We start from the raw sequence: 23178 nt of genomic DNA on the forward strand, positions 1-23178 counted from the left end.
AACTGTCTTGTTTCTGCCGTTGAAAGAAAAGAAAATGGTCCATACGACAAAAAATATTACACCAATATCAGTTGTGGAGGCAAGGACAGCAAAAAGCTGAATCGCCTAAAGCGGTACAAGCGATAGTAATAAAGTAAGAATTGGAGGTTCTTGTCAAAAATTCCCAATTTTATTTTGTTGAAGATACGGAATATAAGAACAAGGTGAACATGAAGCCAGATATTTGGACCGGAGGAAGATAGGCCATAAAGTAACAACAAACAAAAAAACTATAAAGAGGTAAAACATAAAATCATTTACATGAATGCTGTAAGGAGCTGGAAAATTCAGTAACATGAAAACCCTAGCAACGCAAGCAAGCTTAAGCGAACAAGACATAGATAAACAAAAATATAATAAAAAAACTAAAAAGAATGGAGGAAAAGTACCTAGAGTTTCATCGAGTCAGTTTATTTGTATCAAATACTAGATTATAAACAGAAAAAGCTTAAGAATGCTTGACTTGACTTAGTAATGCATCATAATCACATCTGACTATAATAATGATGCAATAATGTTGACTTAAAATTTAAATAGAAAAAGGTCACTGAAGAGAAATACGTAACTTACATACCCGCAGAAACTGATTTTCCAGTCACTCTGTCGAAAAATGGATAAGTTTGTTATCCATTTATTCCAGATCTTTACTTTAAATCAGATTTCAAATCCAACTAGCATTTTTTGTTCAAGTTCTTCAATTATCTGGTTTGTTTTGTAGCTGCTTATGCTCAATTTCATTCTCTATCTATCTGTAATAATCAACTGCAATCAATGGAATAACCGCAAAGCAGATTTGCTTGCAAATTTCCATTTTGTAGTTTTATTACCTACTTCGTATTTATTTTACCTGCTTCGACGGAAAAGCTAGAAATTCTAAGCTAAAATTCTTTTTGTGGCTGGTACTTTTCCGGTTCTTGGAAATAGCAATAATTGTTATTTTTAAGGATGATAATAAGGAAACTGTCTGTAATTATAGACTGTCCATAATAACTTCAACGATCTCAAAAAGAAGAATGATATCATTTCTCCAAAAGTGTAATGAACCATCAAATAACCAGTTAGGTTTCAAAGGAGATATTCGAGACTGCTGATGGTATTTTCTCTACTCTAAAGAGGCTTCATTTGAGAGCGAACAGCAGAGAGGTCTCAGCAGCAGTTTTTGTGATATATCAAAAGGTTTGGACTGCCTTAACCACAAAATTCTTTTAATCAAATTGCGGTCATATGAATCCAGGGGTAGTTTAAACAAATGGATCCAGTGTTGTTTCTCCCGTAGATTATAGAGTGTGAATTTTAGAGGTGTTGAATCGAATAGCGACAAGGTGATTTTTAATGTTTTCAAGAATGTTACTCTTCTTGTTGCAAATCAGCGATTTGGCTTTTCTCTGCATTTCTGAAATAACTGAACTATTCGCGAAAGATGGAACGATTTTGTGAAGGCCATTCAGTGAAAATGAGGTGATTGCTAGGATTAATTCGCCCTTGATTATAATTGGACAATGGTGACAATTTAAAGATCTGGTTTTTAACGTCTCGCAAACTACCATAAAGTGTTTTGGTTATGATCTGGACCTGATAAAGTTGAATGGAGACTTTCTTAGTCGCTTAACAAAGAATAAATTTTTAGTTTTTTCTATTGATAATAAATTGACATTTGAACAACTGATTTTTTGGAGTGCTTGCAATGGTGTTCGAAGCATTTTTTATGGATTTATGAAGATTTTTGATACCTGATATTCTTACTCTACCATTCTTGTTAATTCTGGAGTCTATACACATTCAAGGTGTTTCAGTAACTCTGTTGCAAGATGACATCTTCGTTATAGTTAGAGATTCTCGAAAATATTTAGGGGACAAATTGAGTTTGATAAAACGCATTATGTGGTGGGACTTTGCTGTTTTTACTACTTCCGGTTACACCGGAAGTCAATGTCAATTTCCTTATTTTAAATGGAACACCCCGTATATTTTCGTATTTTTAGATTCTGTACATTAAAGATGTTAAATAATTATTAGATCTCCCTATTCCTATACCTTACGTTTAAATACTGCATGCGATTTTTGGCTGCGCAGAGCTCAAAAACACGTGTGTAACTTTGTTTACACTCTTTTTTGTACATTTTGTTAAAACATCATTTCTGCAAAAGGCCAAATTTTTGACTATCTCAATAGCTAATTTTATGAAATTTTATGTAAATGCTAACGATACGTGATAGATTAGGCTGACAGAAAAATTTTTGTAAATACTATACAGGGCATCCAAAAAGCAATATCAAATTTAAGCAATTTATGTTTAGTAATGGAATATTTACTGCAATAAATATTCACAATTATTTCCATTAACTGCTAAACATTTCTTTATTTTATTATGGAATAAGCGTCACTTATTTGGTAACATTTGAGATGGAACGATAGTACAAGCTTCCCGAATTCTTTGTTTCAAAACTTATTTGGTTGTAGATTTCCTTGAAGAGACTGTTTTTCTAATAAACCCCCATAAAAAAAAATCGAGGGGGGTAATGTCAGGTGAATATGGTGGCCAATAAGTCAAACTTCCCCTTCCTATCCATGTGTTGAGATACAAAATATCTAACGCATTACGAGAAGACCTAGCGTAATATGGTGATGCACCATCTTATTGCATCCTCATAACCTAATGTACTGCCAGAAAAGTATTTATTTTCCAATAATGTTGGAAGAGTATTCATTAAGAAATATGTGTATATATTGCTATTAGGCATTGCACCATAAAAGTGTCGTCCAACTAAATAATCACCGATTATAGCACATCACATATTTAACGACCAACGACGTTGGAATCATACAGTCTGCATCCATCTAAAATTTCCTGTACGTCAGTAATGCATATTATGACGATTCATAGCTCCAATATTGTTAAATGTAGCTCCGTCTGAAAATTGGATTTTTAATAGAAATGCGTCATCCTGAGCTAATTTTCCTTGAATCCGGTAACAAAAATTCACCCTCTTTATAAAATCGTTTTCACTCAGTTCTTGATTTAAAATAATATGGTACGGATGCATTTTATTTCCACTTAAGATCCCTGATATTCAAGCTCGACTTATACCACTTTCCCTACTTAATTGTCTAGAAGATACGTGAGGATTTTCTGCAACCGCCGCCAAAATATTGATAATATTATTCTCATTTTTGCAGAACTTTTCTGTTTTGGTAGTTTGAAAGAATTGTAATGTCGAAGACGTTGCTCTATACGTTTAAACGCCATATATGATTTTGGTGATCTTTCTAGGTATTTGGCGGCGTAGAGCTCAGAAACACGCCTGTAATTTGGTTTATACTCTCCTAATACTAGTAACATGTCTGTGGAATGATTAACTATAATCATCCTTAAATAAAATTTGATAAAATTTCAATAACGTAGCGTAAGTAAACACTAATTTTCAAAGGAGCATCCACTTAAACCTTCCAGAACTGTTTTATTTATTATTCAAAATAAAATTCGATTTACGTGGTAATGATCAAACAAATAAATACTACTACTACTGACTACGCTATTTTGCCAAAATCCAGTCATACTGCTTGCAAAGCTACCAAAGATATTTCAAATTACGATCGAAATTACGAGGGTGAATCAAGCTAGTAGAGCATCGGTAAGGAGTTCGTGCACCTAGGGGAAATAGGTAGGGATATCATAAGACCACGCCCACTCTGCTTAGTCTCAGAAGGCCGCGTTTTTAATCAACATCATCATGAGTGTACACCCTCAGATTGTGTCACGCATTGTTATAAAATGTTTTATATAATGAAGTGGTAAAACCAGCGGAAATCCTTCAAAGACTTAAAGCACAATTCGAACAGACCCGTGTAAAGAAAACCCAAGTGTACAAAAGGCATAAGAAATTTCTGAAAGGACAAGAAACAGTTGAGAACGAACCCCATGCTCGCCGCCCTCGGACCAGTGTAACGCATCACAATATTACTTCCGCCTTTTCGAGGATTGACCATTGCCCATGCTGCAAGTGAAGTAGGTATAAACCATAGGAGTGTCCAATTCATCATTACAGATGAACTATGGTTTCAGAAAATTTCGGCCAGCTCGATGCTTCGCCTTCTGACTAATAAACAGAAACAACAGCGTCTTGACATTTGTCGACGCCTGTTTGAACGTTTTCAAGCTAAGGGAAATGATTTTTTGCAGCATGCTGCCACTTGCGATAAGATCTGGGTTCACCGCTACACGCCAGAATCAAAGCAAGGGAGTACGGAGCGGAGGAGTAAGGATAAAATTACACCTGTCAAAGCCAAAACACGCCTCTCAGTTAAAAAGTTCCTCTTGACAGTCTTTTGGGATTTTAAAGGTACATTTACTTTCTCCATGAACGTCGCATAATTAACACAGCCTTCTATTGTCAGCTACTGGCTGAGACGAAGGTCCACATCGCCAGAAAAGACGATAATTTTCGATCAGAAACGTGATTCTGCTTCATGACAATGCCCGTCCTCACATAGCCAACCTAACTAGGGAAAAATTGGAAGAAATTCACTGGAAAACATTGGAACGCCTTCCCTACAGTCCGGACTTATCTCCATGTGATTATCACATATTTGGCCCGCTGAAAGCGACACTAGAAGGAGAAAGATTCGATATTATGATGCAGCTGTTGAGGGCTTCGTGTGCAATAGATTACAAATATACTGCACTTCTTTCTACGATAACGGCATTAAGAAACTTCTAATACGATGAGAAAAATATATTTTTAAATCAGGAGATTATGCAGAAAAATAACATATACCTTTCATTTTTGGATCTCCTAATACATTAAAAAAAAAATTCCGGTTCATATTTGATACACCCTCGTATTATTACTCAATATTAAAACTTTAAAATTTGATTAAGAATGGTTAATTATTCCGTAGACATTTTACTAATATTAGGAGAGTGTAAACGAAATGACAGGTGCGCTTCTAAGCTCTCCGCATCCAAGAATTGCATATAGGATTTAAACGTAAGGTCTAAAGAATAGGGAGACCTAATAATTGTTTAATCATTTTAGCGTGTGGGATCTAACAATGTAAAAATATACAGAGTGTTCCATTTGAAGTAAGGAAGCGAACATTGGCTTCCGATGTAACCGGAAGTAGTAAAAGCAATAAAATCACACTACATAATGCGCTCCATCAAACCAAATTGACAATTGGTCCTCAAAATATTTTCGAGTATCTCTACCCATAATGGGATATATAACGCCTGTATATGAAATATAGATACCAGATTTTCGTCAGAATTTTGATAACATGGGACGCCCTTGCCTCTTGTCTGACGAAGTGTGTAATGTTGTATAACAGCAAAAAATGTACAGCCATTTGCGTGGGGCGGCTGCCGTAAAGTCCGTTTGCCTTGTGAATGAATTTCTGTAATTTCCGACAATAAAGTTAGTTGGATGATATTATTATACAGAGAGATAACTTAAATTTCATATTTAGTCAGCTGTGAAATTTGTTGAAAAAAAGAACGTACGTCAATAAAAGTAAATAAAGCAACATAACCTCACTCGGCTCCTTTATCAAAAATTAATTTCAAGGTCGTTTTGCGGCATATGATCAAGCTACGACCTACTTTTTATCTTCTACTTCTCTTGTGTAAAATCCCACAGCTGTCTAGATATGAAATTTGAATGATCTCATAGTATACTACTGGAAAATAGGCAAAAAGCCATGTGTTTTCTTCTTCACGGATGTTCGTAAATCCAGATAAGTAGTATGCGAGTACAAAACTAATCAAAAGTGTATATACTGGATACATGGATGCAAGCTTCATCGTTTGCTGTTGGATGCTCAAAGCATACAATTATTCCCCACGCTTCCATCTAATCAAATTCACTTACTCTCAAATTATCAATCTTCATTAAAGGTCAAACAGTGATTAATTAGACTCAGATTGTGCTAATTCCAAATTTCCCTATTTACGAAAGTCTAAATAAGTTACCTGCGAATTAGCTCATTTTTGCTCTCCACGCTTTTCTTTTGTTTCGTTACTGAAGTCTTGAAAACGCCGCAGTAGAAATTAGATTATTAATTGATAAATTAGCCCGAGATGCGAATCTGGATCCAGGCCAATGGGATAAACGGTTTTCGTCTATGTTTCGCCTCGGTTTCTGCTGACCCTAATAAGTTACCGCTGGAAATTATAATCTTGATGCCGGGTTTCTTAAAGGAGGCCTAAAACCGTGATGCGAATACCGGAGCTGAAAAGGCAACAAAGACGTTGTAAAGGGACCTAAAGTGGGGCAACCTAATAATTAATATGTTCTTAATGATAAACAACTTTCCTTCCCCTTACTCCTTCTCTTTTTAGCCCTGTAAATGAAAAGGAAACGCTAAGAGTATTTCTTGGAGTTTATGCTAATTGAGCCCTTGATAGAAGCTGTAGAACGTCATTTGAAAACTCTTAAGGGTAATCTATCATAGATGTGAAATGGGTTAAATTCTGCCTCTGAGACGAATCCCGAAGACAAAAGGAATACTTCTTCCATTCAACACAACATCATAGAGAGCGAAAGTTTAGTTGTAACGAGACCTATAACCCCATGTAGAGATCTCGGAAAACATATGAAGTACAGGCTTAACTTGTGACATAGTTGTTCAAGTTTCCGATTTGCAGTTTTAGTGAACTCTATACAGCGTGTCCGTTTCTGAAGTTTAACAGTGGGGAAACAAACGGAAACAAAGTTGCTCAATTTGGAGGCCAACAACATGTAGTTTTTAAATTTGAAAAATTCCTGTGAATTTTGAAGGTGTAAAAAGAACTGCGCAACTTTGGCCCAATTTCACCGACCTCGTGTCTTTTATGGTTAGCGAGATCCTCCTGGTTGAGTTCTAGAAACAGACATCCTGAATAGGCTCTAAACGCTTATTCATTCTAACCTCTGGTAACATTACCAGCATAAAGAAATGTCATATCTTCGGTTTATGTCTTTGGACCGAGAATTTAAATAACAGTCAAGATCCATACAATATCGCGTAATCTATTCTTCGAGACTCCCCCTTCAGAAATCATTATAAACCTTGATACCCGTCAACCCATTGATTTATGCCTCCGTCTAAATTAGTAGGCACTTGGAAATATTCCTACTCCTTATCCAACTTATCCAAGCTCATCGCTTCTTAATGAACAAAGAATGACTTAATCCATCACCGCCATCACTCTCAAATAATTACATGCTAATGAATATGGCTCATAAAGCGGCCTGTTTTTACACTGTCAAAGAATAACACGCCTCGAAATTTTACGCTTTCCGCAAACATGTGGGAAGGAAGGAGCCGGGATTATTATTCTCGCAAACCTGCCTGAAAAACTAATCTAAGACAAACATCTTCCTGGAAAATGTGGTTCAATTTGAAAGAGAAATAGTGCGGGGGTGTCTTTGTCATGTGCGTAGATTAGGTCTGAAAGATAGATCATTGTTAACTGTAATGATACCCATTTGCCATAAATGGAGTCAGAACTTTTCCAAGTATACTGCTGAATTGTTCAAAGCGAAAAACGGTATTTAGCGAGGCATAGACAGATCCATGGGGACTTAAATACTTCCTTTAGACGTTTTTTTTCTCATTAAGTTGCAACGAGGGTACTGACTAGGAGTGATTAAATTAATAGTTTACTTTTCACTGGAATTATTCCTTTCTTCGACCAGTCTTCCAGTACCTTAGAAAATATGTGCATTCTGCTCATAAAGAAAACTCAATAACACTTCTGGATTTGATATTGCACTCATAGCTTTGGTTTTTGTTCCAGGGGTAATCCAACTTTACCTAGTGAGACGTGACTTCCTGGTATGGATAAGATATCCGCAATTGTCGGATTTCTTTGACATTGTAAACCGCACGAACATTCAAAAAGTCAGAGTCTTTCATTATTTGGACCTTTGCAAAACTGAGAAATCGCAAATCTCTGCTCTTATATCACTCTCTGCTAATCTGAACTAACCTGGGAAACCTCCAAAACATTGAAACCCGAAGGTATCCAACTCTCCGCTACAAAATTTGTCATGCTTTTGTAAATTGAGGGTGTTATATTCAAATATGGATAATTTTACAAGATCTCAAAATATTAAATTCTGGCAAATCATATTAGAACATTTAATTTTTTCATTCAAATACAGGGTGTCTCGAAAAAGTCTCTTCAAAATTTTACCACAGATTTCTGAGGCGAAAACATGACAATTTAACCTAATTTACCTTAATTTAAAATTGCACGGTTTCCAAAATACAGGATGTCAAAGTGAAAATTAAAAAAAAGCAAAAATAATAATAACTTCGTTTGTAATGTTACTATCTGAACAAAATATCGCATCGGGGAGTTTTTAAGGACGAAAAATCAGAATCCGTTTACATTTTCGACGCACATTGTAAAAGGCGCTGTCGGCGCTAGCTGAACTCTTTTTAAAGGGGCACAACTTTTTTATTACTCGGTATAAAATTTACTTATAACTAAATTTCCTATATGTTTTATGCAAAAAGGTGTCTTGGTACAAGTCCCTATAGGCATTACTTCTTGGGGTATTTGAAGTTTAAAATTCACTGAATGTCTTGAAAATTAAAAGTACCTATTTGTTCATATAATTCAAAAGAAAAAAATCAAACCATTCAACTCATCATTAATTTGTATCACTTTTTTTAAAACTTCGCGTTTTTATTTGGCTATAACAATTTTTTATTATTTATTTTGCTGTACTGTACTAATAAATATTGTATACTTTAAAGTTATTTCTCAAGACATGCTGTAAACTTTAAACTTCAAATATCTCAAGAAGGAATGCCCGTAGGGACTTGTACCAAGATATCTTCTTTTCACAAAACATGTACGAAAACACAAATTTAACCATAAATAAATTTTATATAGGGTGATAAAAAACTTATACCCCTCTAAAGAGAGTTCACCTAACGTTAACAGCGACCTCTACAATGTGCATCGAAAATGTAAACGAATTCTGATTTATCACCCCTAATAACTCCCCGATGCGACATTTTGTTCAAATAGTAACATTACAAACGAAGTAATTTTTTTTGCTTTTTTTCATGTTCACCTTGACATCCTGTATTTTGGAAACCATCCACATTTGCACTAAGATGAATTAGGTTAAATCCTGATGTTTTGGTCTTAGGAATCTGAGATAGAATATTGTATAGACTTTTTAGAGACACCCTGTATAAAAATAACAGAATGGTCAATTTAAAAAAGTCGACTCACCTACCCTTGAGTAGCAAAGTAGTAAAACTTTAAGTTCGAAAAAATTCTATTAGAAATGCTCTTATTTGGCACTCTGAAATTTAAAACGGTTAAATTTAGTCAAGGGTTCGTGAATATCTCCAATAATCCTTGCGATATGTAATTTCCACGTGCATACATGCAGGGTAATCAATTTTAAAAAATCGATTTGTAGGGTGGTCCATTAAAAAGCGCAAAGAAAAAAAAATTTCAGCAAACTATGTCAGGAACGTAAATTTTTGGTGCTCTGAAACTTAAAGATAACCAAAACTATGAAAATACGTAGGGTGATCAATTTAGGAAGATCGACTTTTTGGCACCTAAAAGGCAAATTAGCAAAATAGTTATTTATCTAACAAGTGCGAATAGTGATTGCAAATGCAGCAATCCAATGCGATAAAGGTACTACGTTCGCTAGTAGTACATATGAGGGTTATTCAAGAAGTAACGAGACAAATTGATATAGCTGCAAAACTATTTATTCAAGCAATACAATAGTTTGGCTATTTTTCAACATAATCCCCCTAACACTGATACTATTGTTCCATTGTTCCTTTCATTTTCTAATGCTATTGACATAAAATCTATTTGGTTGCTGTCGGAGTCATATTTGCACCTCAATCTTGACTTCTTCGTAGGAGCCGTATTTTTTTTTCAGGTAGAGACGGCTTAACAGGACAAAACATATAGAAATCTGAAAGGGCAAGATCTGGACTGTAAGGAGGGTGCGGAAAAATCTCCTAGCACAGTTTTTAAATGCATCTTTAAGTGATCTGTGCTATATGCGGCATTGAATTATTGTGAAACACATTCACACCTTTTGTCAAAAGTCCACGACGTTTAGTGCGAATAGCAGGCTTTAATTTGTTTTTCAACATATCAGTGTAATATTGGCTTTTAATTGTTCGTTGGTCTTCCAGACAATCGTATAAAATAGGGCCTTGTGAGTCCCAGAAAAGTGTAAGCATCACTTTACCTATTAATGGCTGCGACTTGAATTTTTTCCGCGTTAGAGAACTGTGTTGTGTTCTCACTTAAGGCTTTGTTTCTTCGATTCCGGTGCATAGTGGTGTATCCGCGTCTCATCGCAAGTTACAATACTTAAAAAAAAAAAGCTTTTTTCTTCGTCAAACATCAGGTTTTCAACTGCTTCCTAAATTGAAACCTCGTTTCTTTGTGGGTATCCGTAAATTGTCTTGGAACCCATCTTGCACAGGTTTTCTTGTATTGCAGTTTATTCTGCATGATGTTAGGGACAGTTTCAACACTAGCGGGCACTTTTTCGGCAATCATTTCAACAATGATTCGCCTGTTGTTACGAATTGTCACGTCAATGCAACATTCAAGGGAAATAGTTGCAACTTCGACCAGTCGTGCACTTCGTTGCTCATCAACGACACTTTCGCCGCCATTTTTATACTGTTTAACTAAATTATAAATATTTAAAAGATTTAAACAATTGTTCTCATTCTGTCATCATGTTCTCACATTATCACTTTTAACATCTTTACATGAATTTCACTACCTCTAACACCTTCTGCGATTAAAAATCTAATAGCAGCACGTTGTGCTTCCGCGGAATAATTTTCAATTGGGCTTGACATATTGAATTGATTGATTTATAGGTTATGTTTACATAATCTTATTAATCAGCTGATCAGAAGTCATTACAAGAATGCCAACTTGAAGACCTAAAACTTTTGTATTGATTCATAAAACCATTTTTTTAACTAATCGATTTATCTCGATACCTAATGAATGACCTCGTAATTTTTCTACGAGAGCATGTTGCCATTAAAAGCACAGTTAAATTAAATATTAGCGTGTGATAAAAAAAGCTTACATTCACACGTTAGGTAAAAGTTTTCCCGCATGCATGTCAGTTGTCTGATTGTGCTCAGACATTTTTTAGCCTGACATACCACATTATTTTTCGTCCGGTAAAACGTTACTGCTAAACAATCCTACTTTTAGTTCGCAAATCTATGCGGCAAAGCAATTTTACCGCGCACTCGTTGGAAAATTAAAATTCCCGAAAATTCTTTAAAAACCAATCTTGCAAGGCTCTAAAATTTCAAAACGGTTGGAGATAGTTATATCATCGTGTTATCAAAAATATTCTCAATAACATATAAATTGAAAATAGGGAATGAAGTAGCTACTCAGATCTCTGAAATTCAAAAACAAATGTATGAAAATATATCAAGTATATCATATAATATGTAGTTTTCAAGTCTACGAGAAGATATAGAGCAGCCCACTTTAAAAATCTATTTCCAAATGTCGGAAAAGGCAATTTCATTCAGGTCATCAGAATATGATCTGAGAACAGAAAATTTTGTAAATATTACTTTCGAAACTAATAATAACAGATATTTGGGTAACGTAAAACTCTAAAGTTCGAAGAATCATTTGAAGGTCATCAATCTCGATGGAGTGACCACAGTGCCAACATTAACTAAAAATAGTTCGTTTAACATTTGATTTAATAGATGGCCGTATGTTCATTTTATCACACGGAGATGCTAAGCCTTATTGAAAGAGGACCAGATGGGATTGAATTTAAGGGTCAATACTAATTTTCTTTTTAAATAAATGCAGTTATAACCTTAAAGTTCATGATACACAACATTTTCTTTTAGAATAGGAATGTTTCTAGGAATTTCAAATATGAAAATAGTGATTCGCTACATTTCACAATTTCAGTTGATAGAAAAATGAAACTAATAGACTCACCTTTTATACGTTTGGCCCCATTCTCTGCCATGAATCCACTGAGCAAAAAAACAATAATCGACAGAGACACTGTATTCACGCGAATTTCCATGGTGTCCATCAAAGTTAAATTCACTAAATCCTATTCAAGTTTTCCATTTTCCCGAACCACTAATCCCAGTTGTTGCATTGTGCATATGGAAAAAATAAAGAGACTTATTATTCACACAGCGTTATTGTTTCATAAACAATTACTGATTGAAATAATTATTTCCTGGATATTCGATTCAAATCGGATGGAATGCATCCAGTAATGTGGACAGTAATCCCCACACATTGACGTGAGAGTAGATTTCACGGTTGTCCTATTTGGGATCATCTGAAAGTCTCAATGAGGAGAGCTGTTCATTGTTGGACGATAAAGGGACCTGAAACAATAGTTCAGTGTTATTTGTATTAAGTATGAAAGAAAAATTTCATATGTTTGGTTTCAAATAGTTTCTCGTATAAAATTTTAAGATTTTTTGTGAACATGAAAATACCTAATTTTATAAAAGTGGACAATGCCGACGGTAATAAACTCATCATTTTTTGCGGGGACTTTGAAAACTAAAGTAATTTCCAACATTCCAGACTTGTGCTTAAACCATTAGCGAGAGAGCCACAAAAACGAGGTTTCACTTTAATTTGTTTTGCCTTTGCATCCTAATCCATCCGAAGTTGGGAGTATGTATGCCGAGCTCAAATAGAATTTGTTCCAGTGTAATTTAATCAGAAATGATAATAACTCTTTTTGTAACTGCCCTTATGCAAGGTGTAGGTAGAAATATGCACGTAGTTGCTAAATTTTCAATTATTAAAGTCATGTTTTGCATTCGTGAAATGGTAAATTTTACGAGTCTTATGTCAGTTAACGTTGAAAATTAAAGAATAAAAATTATTTCACTAAAAATATTCGTTTAAAAGTACTCGTGCCTCTGTAATAAAGAATAATAAATTAGAGACGAGCCCATGGTACACAATCAATAGTATTTCATCGTAATTTTTAATAATATTTTCCCCCTGAAAATATTACCAATAGACCTTTAAGACGACACAAATCCACTTCAGGCATAAACATAGACGAAAAGTTTGAGAAACTCTTTGAATGACATAAAGTAAAAATGACATCGCGTGAATTTCAGTATTTTAAGCTGCTCTTCAACGAATTTTTCATAAAATGGACACTAAAATATTAATAATCTTAACTGAAACCCTGAAAAAAGGGCGTTTTCACCGTCGAAAGTGACCTGAATTTTTTTACAAATTAAGTTTGCACTGAAGCCAATCGGTCATGCAGAGTGAAATTATATCCCTTTCCGATTTTCACACCTTTATTCGAAATATCAATTGTTTCTAAAATTTAAGGGACTTGAAAAATCCTGACAAAATAGCTATTTATATTATTAATAACGAAATGCATTATTTTATGGAACGGGTAGAATTCTGCAGCGAACCGAGGTACGTTAATATAACATTTAACATGATCCATTACCCAAAATAACCTTTTCCAATGTGTATCATCCATATTTTTTTAACTTTCCCTCTGCGATGAAGAAATCAAAAGAAAAAGGCAACAATTTGAACATAATTATATTTTTCATGTTGCGCCCTGAGTTACTTCAGCTTAGGCACCCGTTTCAATTAAGGCAATTGTCGTTTTATTTGTAAAAAATTAGAAAAGCAACTTTTCAATGAAATGTGGGTTTGTTAACGAATGTTTGTTAATTGAAAAGTACTTTTATCTCACTCCAGTTAGCCAGAGCTACGTACAAACATATTTTCCTTATAAATAATTTCCTTCTCTTTGAACCACTAGCCAAGTTTTCTTTGAATGAATCTTAAGAATCTTAACAATGAGTTTGTTGATATATGAGGAGACTTTGATTCCACAATCCGGCCTCTGCTGAGAATATCAACCTAGGAGTCCTAGGCGCTGTGGCTTTTAATCCTCAAGTGAATACAAGAAAAATATCAGGATTATCACGAATTTCTCATATGAGTATAAGGACAATGCTGAGGATGCACAAGTTTCATTTTTATCATATGTCTTTATACCAAGAGCTCCATGAGGTAGATTTTCAAAAGCGTTTAAACTTTTGTAAGTGGTCACCTGGACAAATAGAACGAAATACCTTTTTTTTTCTATAGCGTATTATTCTCTGAATAACCATCCTTTACAAACCATGGTACAGTTAATAGGCATAATATGCATTATTGGAATGTTGAAAATTCGTATTGTCTTCGGCAAATTGAGGACCAGCGTCCTTGAACTGTCAATGTATGGTGTGGAATCATTGGCAGTAAACTTATCGACCCTCACACAATTCAAGGCAACTTGAGTGGTGAAATGTACCGGAATATTTCGGAAAATGAACTGCCCATATTACTGTTGGAGTTAAACTTAAAACTGTCAGAACATGTGATTTCAACATGACGGTTGTCTAGTTCATTATTTTGCGGTGGCACGATAAGTTTTTAATTTAATTTTAACGGTCCATATATCGGCAGATCTGCTCCGGTGAATTGGCCTGCGAAATCTCCAGATCTCACTTATCCGATTTTTTTTTAATGGGAATAGCTCAAAGATCAAATTTATGAAGAAATACTAATGACATGTGAGGATACGATTCTGCGAATTATAAACACTTATACCAACAATCCAGAGGACGCTCTTCGTAGATGTGAAGAGCCCTCTAAAACACGGATGAATAAGTGCATTGAATTTCAAGGACATCATTTCGAGCATTTACTTCAAATAAACGCTATACAAAAATTCACACTTTCATTAATTTTAAAGCAGGTACCATAAAACCTATCGGTAAATCATAAACAAAAGAGAAATTGAATTTCGTTAATTACACTGTTTTATAGCATGAATTCAAAAAATGTTTCGGACATTTTTTTCTTCATTTTAGCCGTATTATCCGAAATTGTAAAAAAAGGGAGTTGCAATTTGAAATTAAAAAGTTAACTACACCCCGTCCACACGGGAGGTGAAGGGGATTCCACGTGAGTACGAATACATTTCCCTCTTAGAGTAATTAAAGCTTGATACTAAACATTTCTTTACAGGATGTCTAGTATTCGAGATATTTCGACATTCCAGATTAAATGTTACACGCTGTATAATTACTTTTGTCCTAATTGGTCGTCACTTTTGTGGCATTCTCGACCGTCATTGGTTCGTTCATAAAAACGCTCATTTTCAGGACTACTATGGAGAAAGTTGGTGAACACATTCAACTTTCACGATACAAATACCTTACTTTTACCAGCCAATCACACAGAACTCATATTGCAAGTCAAAGGTTGCAATCGATAAAATGAGAATACAATAAAACGTTAACTAGTTGTAATTAGAGAAGTTTGAATGTTGTTTATTTTAATATTTTGAGTTTTGGTGTTATTTTTATAGGCCAACACAACGTAAAATCAAAAATAAAAGAATCAAAAAGCAAATGTGTTAGTTGTATAGCTCGGTTTTCCGTGTTTACGACTGTGAAATTTTCAGCATGCGAAGTGTGAAACCACTCTCAGACAGTTCACGCCCAAACTGATCGCAAATCTGACAAACAATTTTCAACATAAAGACTCAATACAAAATAAGAATTTCATGTATGCTCAATAAACAGAAGCCCACAAAAAGTTCTGGTTTCGACACGACACAAGTAATGCAAAGCACGTTTTTCCAATATAAACAGTGACACAAAGGATGTATGAGACCACACGCCGAAGATATTTCATAACATAAATGAATATGGATTAGAGCATAACACGCATTTTTTTTAAACGTGATGGTCTAGATCGTTAGATTTTATTGTTAAAGCGTTACACCCTGATACTAATCTGGATAATGGTGAGGCTCAGGAACCGATTACTCCCGGGGGTACACAATGATTAATTACCTACTAGTTATCTGTTTCATAGAACGTTCAAACTGAAAAATTTTAGTTTTACTAATCTTTAGGAGTGGAAATTGGAGTTGAATCATTGATTTATTAAAATGAGACTGACAGTGATTGTCGGCAAAGACGAAACATTTAGCAGCATTAAGCCAAACGATGTGATTGATATATTAAATCAAGAAAAGTAAAGGACCCAAAACGAAACCCTGAAGGCCATAAGAGTGCACCAAGAATCTTTACTAACAACAAATTCCTCCTGTTGAAGATCAAACAAAAAATGGACCAGACTAGTGAAGGCTTCCAAAATCCCTAAGCCCCAGTTTCCAAAGCAAAATCCAATGATCCGCACAATCGAAAGCCTTCGATAGATCACAAAACACTAAACAACTTGAAAATAGAGGTCTTCCAGGGGGGAATAGCATCTTTTGTGTCCTTTTTCGGTACATAGGCCGACCGACTGAGAATTCTATGATGATCCAAAAAAACGTCTTCTCTACTTTCGAATAGGTGACAGCAATTAGCCAGCAGTTAGCCGGAGAAGAACGATAACCACACAGAGATCTGTAGATGGTATATAAAATAAAGGTAATAAAATTTAAGATTCTGTTCCAATTTTGGATTTGGATTCTATTTTCAAATACAGCTGAAAATAGATCATTTGAACACAAGCATGCATCCTTTCTGTTTTACTTAATAAACCTAGGAAAATAACTAGTGTGGCCCTTTACTTTGGTCTAAAATCTTCATATAATTGGAAGAATATTAAAGATAGTTTTCTTTGTGAATCGTTCGATTAACCTTTCTAAATCAATCACTGAAACTGACATAAAATAAATTACGATCCTTCTTTAGTAACAATAAAATTGGGACATGAAATAGGGATGCTATATATGTAAGTAATTACCATTCTTTATGGTACGGCTCAAATTAGTAATTAAAGCCTTTATTTATACAGATTTCATTCACTAGGATAATTAAACTTCTCGTCTGATAAAAGTATAATTATTTTACGTTGACTTAATATTAAGTTGAAAATCGAATAATACTTAATTTTGCTAACGACCTTCGGCATCCCCTTTGTAATAGGAGATGTTCCTTTTAATTAATGTGAGGCTGAACTTTTTCAAAATACTTAATACGAATGTAAACAGATATTAAAAGGTGTCTTTTTGTTTCGTCATCCTGATTCAATGAGCAAAATTACAATGCTCAGTGGTAGTAGACTCGGGTAATAAACGGATATATTTGCCTTCAATGGGATTTTCTACTTCGACTCTTAGATCGATTGTGCCTCATTATTTCAACTCTTATTAAAGATTTTCTTTCGCCTACAGACAACAAAGTCACATCTCTAATTTAAACAAAAATAAAAAATAACATAAATCTTCAAAAGAAAATTTAAAATAAATTTTGTCTTTCAGAACCTAATAAAGATCTAAACAAGATTCCCTAATTGCATTGAAGGCATCTGAACAAGTTTGTAAACACAACAAATCACCAGTTGTTCGTATAAACAAACAAGTGGCGCGGGAAAAAATAAGATCTTAGAGACTAATAAACTTACGCCAAACAAGAAAAATATCTGTTTTCTATCTAGATTGAAGGAAAACCTGAATATACACCCAAATAAATATGTTTCCACAACCTCAATTGTAAAGAGAAATCAAATTTCAATTAAAACTCGTATGAAATTTACGTCTTTTGATCGCCTTTTATACGTTTTCACAGTATCAAAATCAACACTAAATTTGTTAAAACTTGCCAGCAAAGTTTTCACACTCTTCGAAGAGAGTTATAATCTATTAAAAACTGAATGATTTTGGAGATAGTTTGCCTATTTGTGTGTTTTATACGAAAATCCCTGTATAAAGCCCATACGGCAAACCCAAAGCCGAAATCTTTTAACCCTGTATCGACAATCAATAAAGTTTTGTTCCAGGAAGTTTGGTGTGAATACGAAACTTCTTTTCCGATAAAGGGGGAATATTCTAAAGTTCGCTTGTTATTATCTCTTATTATATTGGTCTTTTGAGATTCTGCTTGAATTATGAAGAACAAATTTGAGTTAATTAAATTACTCGCAGGGTAAGACGTGATTACGTTTCTTAAGATAAGTTAGCCAAGTTTATCCATACTCCAGTGGACAGAGGGATATTTATAGCTGAATATGAATAAAAGATAATAATATGAAATATTTAGCGCATGGTTTAAAATACGAAACAAAGGACTAAAAATTTATTGCCTAGTTCCACTGACATTCGTAAAATAAATAGCCCGACCTAATATTCAAATAAAAGTTGCTTTATAAAGCAACTTTTCAAATGAGCTCAATTTCCAGGTATTTGCGATTAACAATTTCAGCCCCATTTTATATACTTTTCCATTGCATTCTTGCCGAGGCGAAGCCCTAAATCAAAGTCAGAACAGACAACTGAGCTCAATCGATAATCGATAAAGATTTGTTTAAGGCAGTTCACCGCGAAAACGGACCCCTTCAATGAGATAAAAAAAAGGTCGTTTTTATCTCTTGTGGGGCTGATTAACTTCCTTGCTCGGTAGGAAGAATTTTAATTTGGTTAATGAATAAGACAAATAATATTAAAAGCACAAAACACAGGTTAAATTGGAACTCAAATTTAAAACTTCCCTGGTTTCTAATTTATTCATGAAGCCAGTATATGAATAAAGGATTAGGACTTCTATTCGTTGGTTTGATATATTAGATAGATACAATATTCGTGTGACCGATTTTGATTTCTAAGTAGTACATGTTAATGATCACTCTAACATTTTAATGAACTAAATGATAGATCCCCTGAAACTTATAAATTTATCTTCTAGTTTCTTTCCTCGTAATTGGATTCTCAGAAAGGGATGTCATGGTGGTATGGGCAAACCAAACCCTTCTATGCTTCACTTTATTAAAATGTTTATATGATGCTAGATGCTAATGATTCACCAAAGAAATATAATACATCCAATATGAAAAGCTTTGGAACTTAACCCTCCTCCCCCCTTTCCACGTATTTTTATTACTACGATTTATGAACGAAAAAAGTAAAATATAGGTGAAAATGACCATTTTAAGTAGACCCTTAAGATAATTATCTAAAGCTCTTCAAATCTAGATAAATCTACTTCAATTAGAATCTTAAAAAGTTGCTACACATTTTTAGAAGATTGTGAAATTGATAAAGAACTACGTCATATCCACATTTAATCTCTGACGCAGGTGATAGGGAAAACACCCTCAACGTCGAACTTAAAGCAATTTGAAATCAAAAGTAGTAACCTTTCTATTTAATATACTTATTTCTCTCATGCTAACTAGAGAAGATAGAGATGTCTACTAATTTGAAATTTTTGAAAGATTAGATAAAGATCCTCATCTTTACATTGAAGCAATATTTCGTCTCACATAAGGAGGTTTTAGTCCAATTCCATAATCATACTCATTTCGTCAAAAATGGTCGCAGTGATTCATCTCCAATAATATTTGTATTGAAAAGTGAATGCTTGGTGTAAAATCCTCCATTATCAAACAATTTTTTAATGAAGCTTAACAGTTGTATCCATTATCTTCCGTCTTTTCCAGTGATCTATTTTGTGAATGTTACTTTGAACGATGTTTTTATAGAACTTGGTCTGAAATCCTCTATATTAACTAATTGTCATCCTTGAAACAAGTTATTTTAAAGTTGATACGAAAATATAAAAAGTCGTAATCGAGATTTTGATAAAAACATCTTGTCCCCGTCAAAAATAGCTTAAAATTTTCTAGTAACTGAGAGTATGCTAAAGAAAATTGGTCATGGTTTATCAGGAAGACCTGTCACTAACAGAAAGGGAATTAAATTTCCCGTAAAATAAGATCAGGTTGATGAAAATTGGTAGTGCGAAAAGTGCTTTTATCCTTTCTCCTAACAATATATACTCAACGAACCTGAACTATTCCAAATGCTTTTTGAGTACGTTCCTTTCAATTTCGGTGAGTTAATAACCAAATTCTCTTTGATTTATTTAAAACATTGATTATCCTGAAAATGAGTTTGTGGAAATAGGAAAACTAAGTTCTGCTGTTCAAACTCCTACTAAGAATATTAACCCTAAATCTACTTAATATTTGATTTAGGAATGGTCTCATCTAATTTGTATGAGAGTGGTAAATTCTCGTATTATGTCAGCGCATCTCTTTTTCTTCTTGAATTGGGCTAGATATGTTTTTCATTTGCCGTAAAAATTAAGCTCTTAGATTTCTAATAATTGATCAGTTGCTTAAGGTTGGGATTGAGTTGATTTTCGTCAGTTTTGTTTGATTTTCTTTTTAGTTTTTAGAGTGATAAAAAACCTCCTGAATGGTTTTTATATCTTAGCGGCTTACAAAAAATCCCTGATATTCTAGGTTTTCACTTTCTATTTCTGTACTGCAGCCTAGCTGATTTTTATGAAATTTTAGAAACGTAATAATGCTTGGGCTATTGATAGACATGGTAGCTTCTTTACCAAGCTTGAGCTTAAAATTTTTACGTGATATCCAGAAATTTTCTTTTGCCAAATAGACATTTTAGGCAGCAATTACATACAGTGGTGGCCAATAATATGGAAATTTATTATTTCGTAAGCTATATGACAACAACACTATTATCTTAAATCTTTCTATATTAAAACTTCATATGATATAGATAAACAAACTATTTCTTGAAAATATTCGTTCGATGTGAGCTACTTGGGTTTTTTTTTGGATGTAAGATCTAAATTTGGACGGCCAAAAGTGTGAAAACTAAAAGCACAAGTTACGCCAATTACCAGAAGACAAAATTCGAATATTTTAAAAGGAACTGTTTCTAAAATAATTCGAAAGTACAATCAAAGAGGTACAACTGCAATTGCTTTAAAGTCAGGAAGACCTTCAGTATTGAGTAAAAGACCAGAGAAAATTATGAAACCAATTTCATTGGCAGATTCAAGAAAATCTCCTACTGAAATTAGCAAAGAAATGGGCGAAATGGTCATTTTGATATCATCATGAATTGTCAGATAACGTCTAAATGCTCAGGAATTATTTGGAAGAATTGTAGAAAAAAACCTTTATTTTCAAAAAAATCGTAAGGCGCGACTTCAATTTGCACGTGAACATTTATCCTGGCACCGACCAAATAGAATACTGTCCTATTTGGTGATGAAAGTAAGTTCCAGCTATTTGAAAGTGATGGCAAAAAATATGTCAGAGGACTAAAAGGTAAAAGATATAATTACAAATATCAATTACCTACTGTGAAACGTGGAGGGGGCCACGTGATGGTGAGGGGCTGCTTTTCCAGATCTGGCACTGGGTCGTTAATTCAAATTAAAGATATTATGGATCATTTTGTGTATCGAGATGTGTTAAAAAATAATATGGTGCTTTATATTGAAGAAGAAATGCCGTTACGATGAATTTTTCAGCAAGATTGTGACTATAAGCACAAATCACATTTATTTAAAAATTGATTAAATAGAAATAATGTCCCTCTAATGGATTGACCGTCCCAATCACCAGATCTAAATCCCATAAAGAATCCCTGGGAGCATTTAGATCGACAAGTTCATCAAAACAAGATTACCAGCGTTAATGAAGTAGTCAATTTATTAAATGAAGAATGGAAAAATATTTCTACACAATATTGTGCTTTTGTGTTGGATCTATGCCCCGACGATGTACAGCAGTCATTAAGGCAAAGGATTATGCAACAAAGTACTGAATGTTTAATGAAAGTTATTAAAAAAGATTATAACTATTTTAGTTTACATATTTTTAACCAGCAGTTTTTTTTATTAAAGTGTAATAAAGCCAATATAGACTGTTTTTTATTTCCATTTCCATTTTTATTTAGTGTTATTTGATATTATCTTTTGCATTAAATATTTATTACTTTCTTTCGATAGTACTGGAGAATTTTAAATTAAATAAAGTTTCCACACTTTTGGCGACCACTGTAAATGCGCAATATGTATTTTTACAAGCAAAATTTGGTAATTTAACCATTTTATTGCATTCTGCTAGACTTAAAAACAAGTTAGATTCATTTATTTTACTTCATTAATGTCACTAAACGTGTACTGTTTACAACCAAAGTTATTTTTAAAATAATTTCATATGAAGAGCCGGGTCTGCTAAAACTGCATGTAAAGTAAATCACAATCAACGTTAAGCATCAATCAAAGTATTTATATCAATTGTGGAGGCGTTTCAAACAGCTGCCCTTACTTAGCTGTTAATTAACTTGTAACTTCAGTTTGAAAAGCACCTCATTAGGCAGTTAGCTAGTTGTCGCTTCTTAACTGGATAACGAAAAACTGGACCTAAGAGATAAGAGTTGATATGTTCTTCTCCTCACACGGGAAAAAATAATACATACTTCATCACATAACGTTTAAATACTTCCAATCTCTTGGCCTTTGAGCATTAAGTCAGGACTTGAAACCAAGCTATCACCTTAATAAGACAGAACCGGAAATAATAATACTCCATACGTAACGCTGATCACATAACTGTCACGGTTACGAAAACCGGAGTTGAAGCAATCCGGAATCGGGTCCCAAAAAGTGAAAAAGTTGGCGCAACAACTCCACGAAATTGCTTCGCTACGAGACAGAGAAAGAAAATGAAATAAAGTTCGTGCCCGAACGGGAACACAACCGCAATCAACTGACGACGACGGGCGTAAAACTACTAAACTTTCGCCATGACTTCAATGGCTATTTATAGGATTTTATTCCCCCAATTTGCCGAATTAGAGGGCTGAAAGAAACTGATTAAGGGCGAAAAGTTCCCTAATTTTGTTGTGCTACATGCATTTGAGTATGAGGTGATTTCTGCAACGATTATCAATGCTCAGTAACCGCGTTAACTGCGCCACTGTCTTCTCATTAAAACCGTATAACTTGGGAAACTCTCTGAGTATTATTTCTATCCTGAAATTCCGTGGCAAAGCTCTTCATTTCCTGTGTAAACAATATTTTGAAAGGTATATTATTCCTCAGATATTTTAACTTGCACGGATATTTTCATGGTGCTTTGTGACCCTATTCGTGCTTCACTGTCTTGTGATTGGGTGCGACCCGGTGAAAACAGTTACGGTTAATTCCTTCAGGAAATTCGACAGCGTATATCTCCTCTTGTTAGTGCATATAATTTTATCAAAATAGATATATTTCAATCTTCACATACTTATTTAGCCCTGTCTG

At 34.1% G+C, this 23178-nt stretch overlaps 1 protein-coding gene across 4 annotated transcripts in view; it reads right to left on the bottom strand.

Moving 5' to 3' along the window:
- The window catches only part of LOC136413866 (lachesin-like), a 201549-nt gene that overhangs the window by 65804 nt on the left and 112567 nt on the right, over nucleotides 1–23178 (bottom strand). Inside the window, exons 1-2 of one of the 4 annotated variants that reach the window (XM_066397607.1) lie at nucleotides 22350–22646; nucleotides 12026–12432 (exon numbers count right to left, since the gene is read on the bottom strand). The exons of 1 other annotated variant lie outside the window; for it this stretch is intronic. In XM_066397607.1, the coding sequence (XP_066253704.1) occupies nucleotides 12026–12125 (100 nt within the window). In that variant the 5' untranslated portion in view covers nucleotides 12126–12432; nucleotides 22350–22646. Of the gene's footprint in view, nucleotides 1–12025; nucleotides 12433–22349; nucleotides 22647–23178 lie in introns of those variants that run through there. 2 more of the 4 variants (XM_066397608.1, XM_066397609.1) reach the window with 2 other exon arrangements.

The sequence above is a fragment of the Euwallacea similis genome, chromosome 15 (assembly GCF_039881205.1).
Source record: "Euwallacea similis isolate ESF13 chromosome 15, ESF131.1, whole genome shotgun sequence".
NCBI lineage: Eukaryota > Metazoa > Arthropoda > Insecta > Coleoptera > Curculionidae > Euwallacea > Euwallacea similis.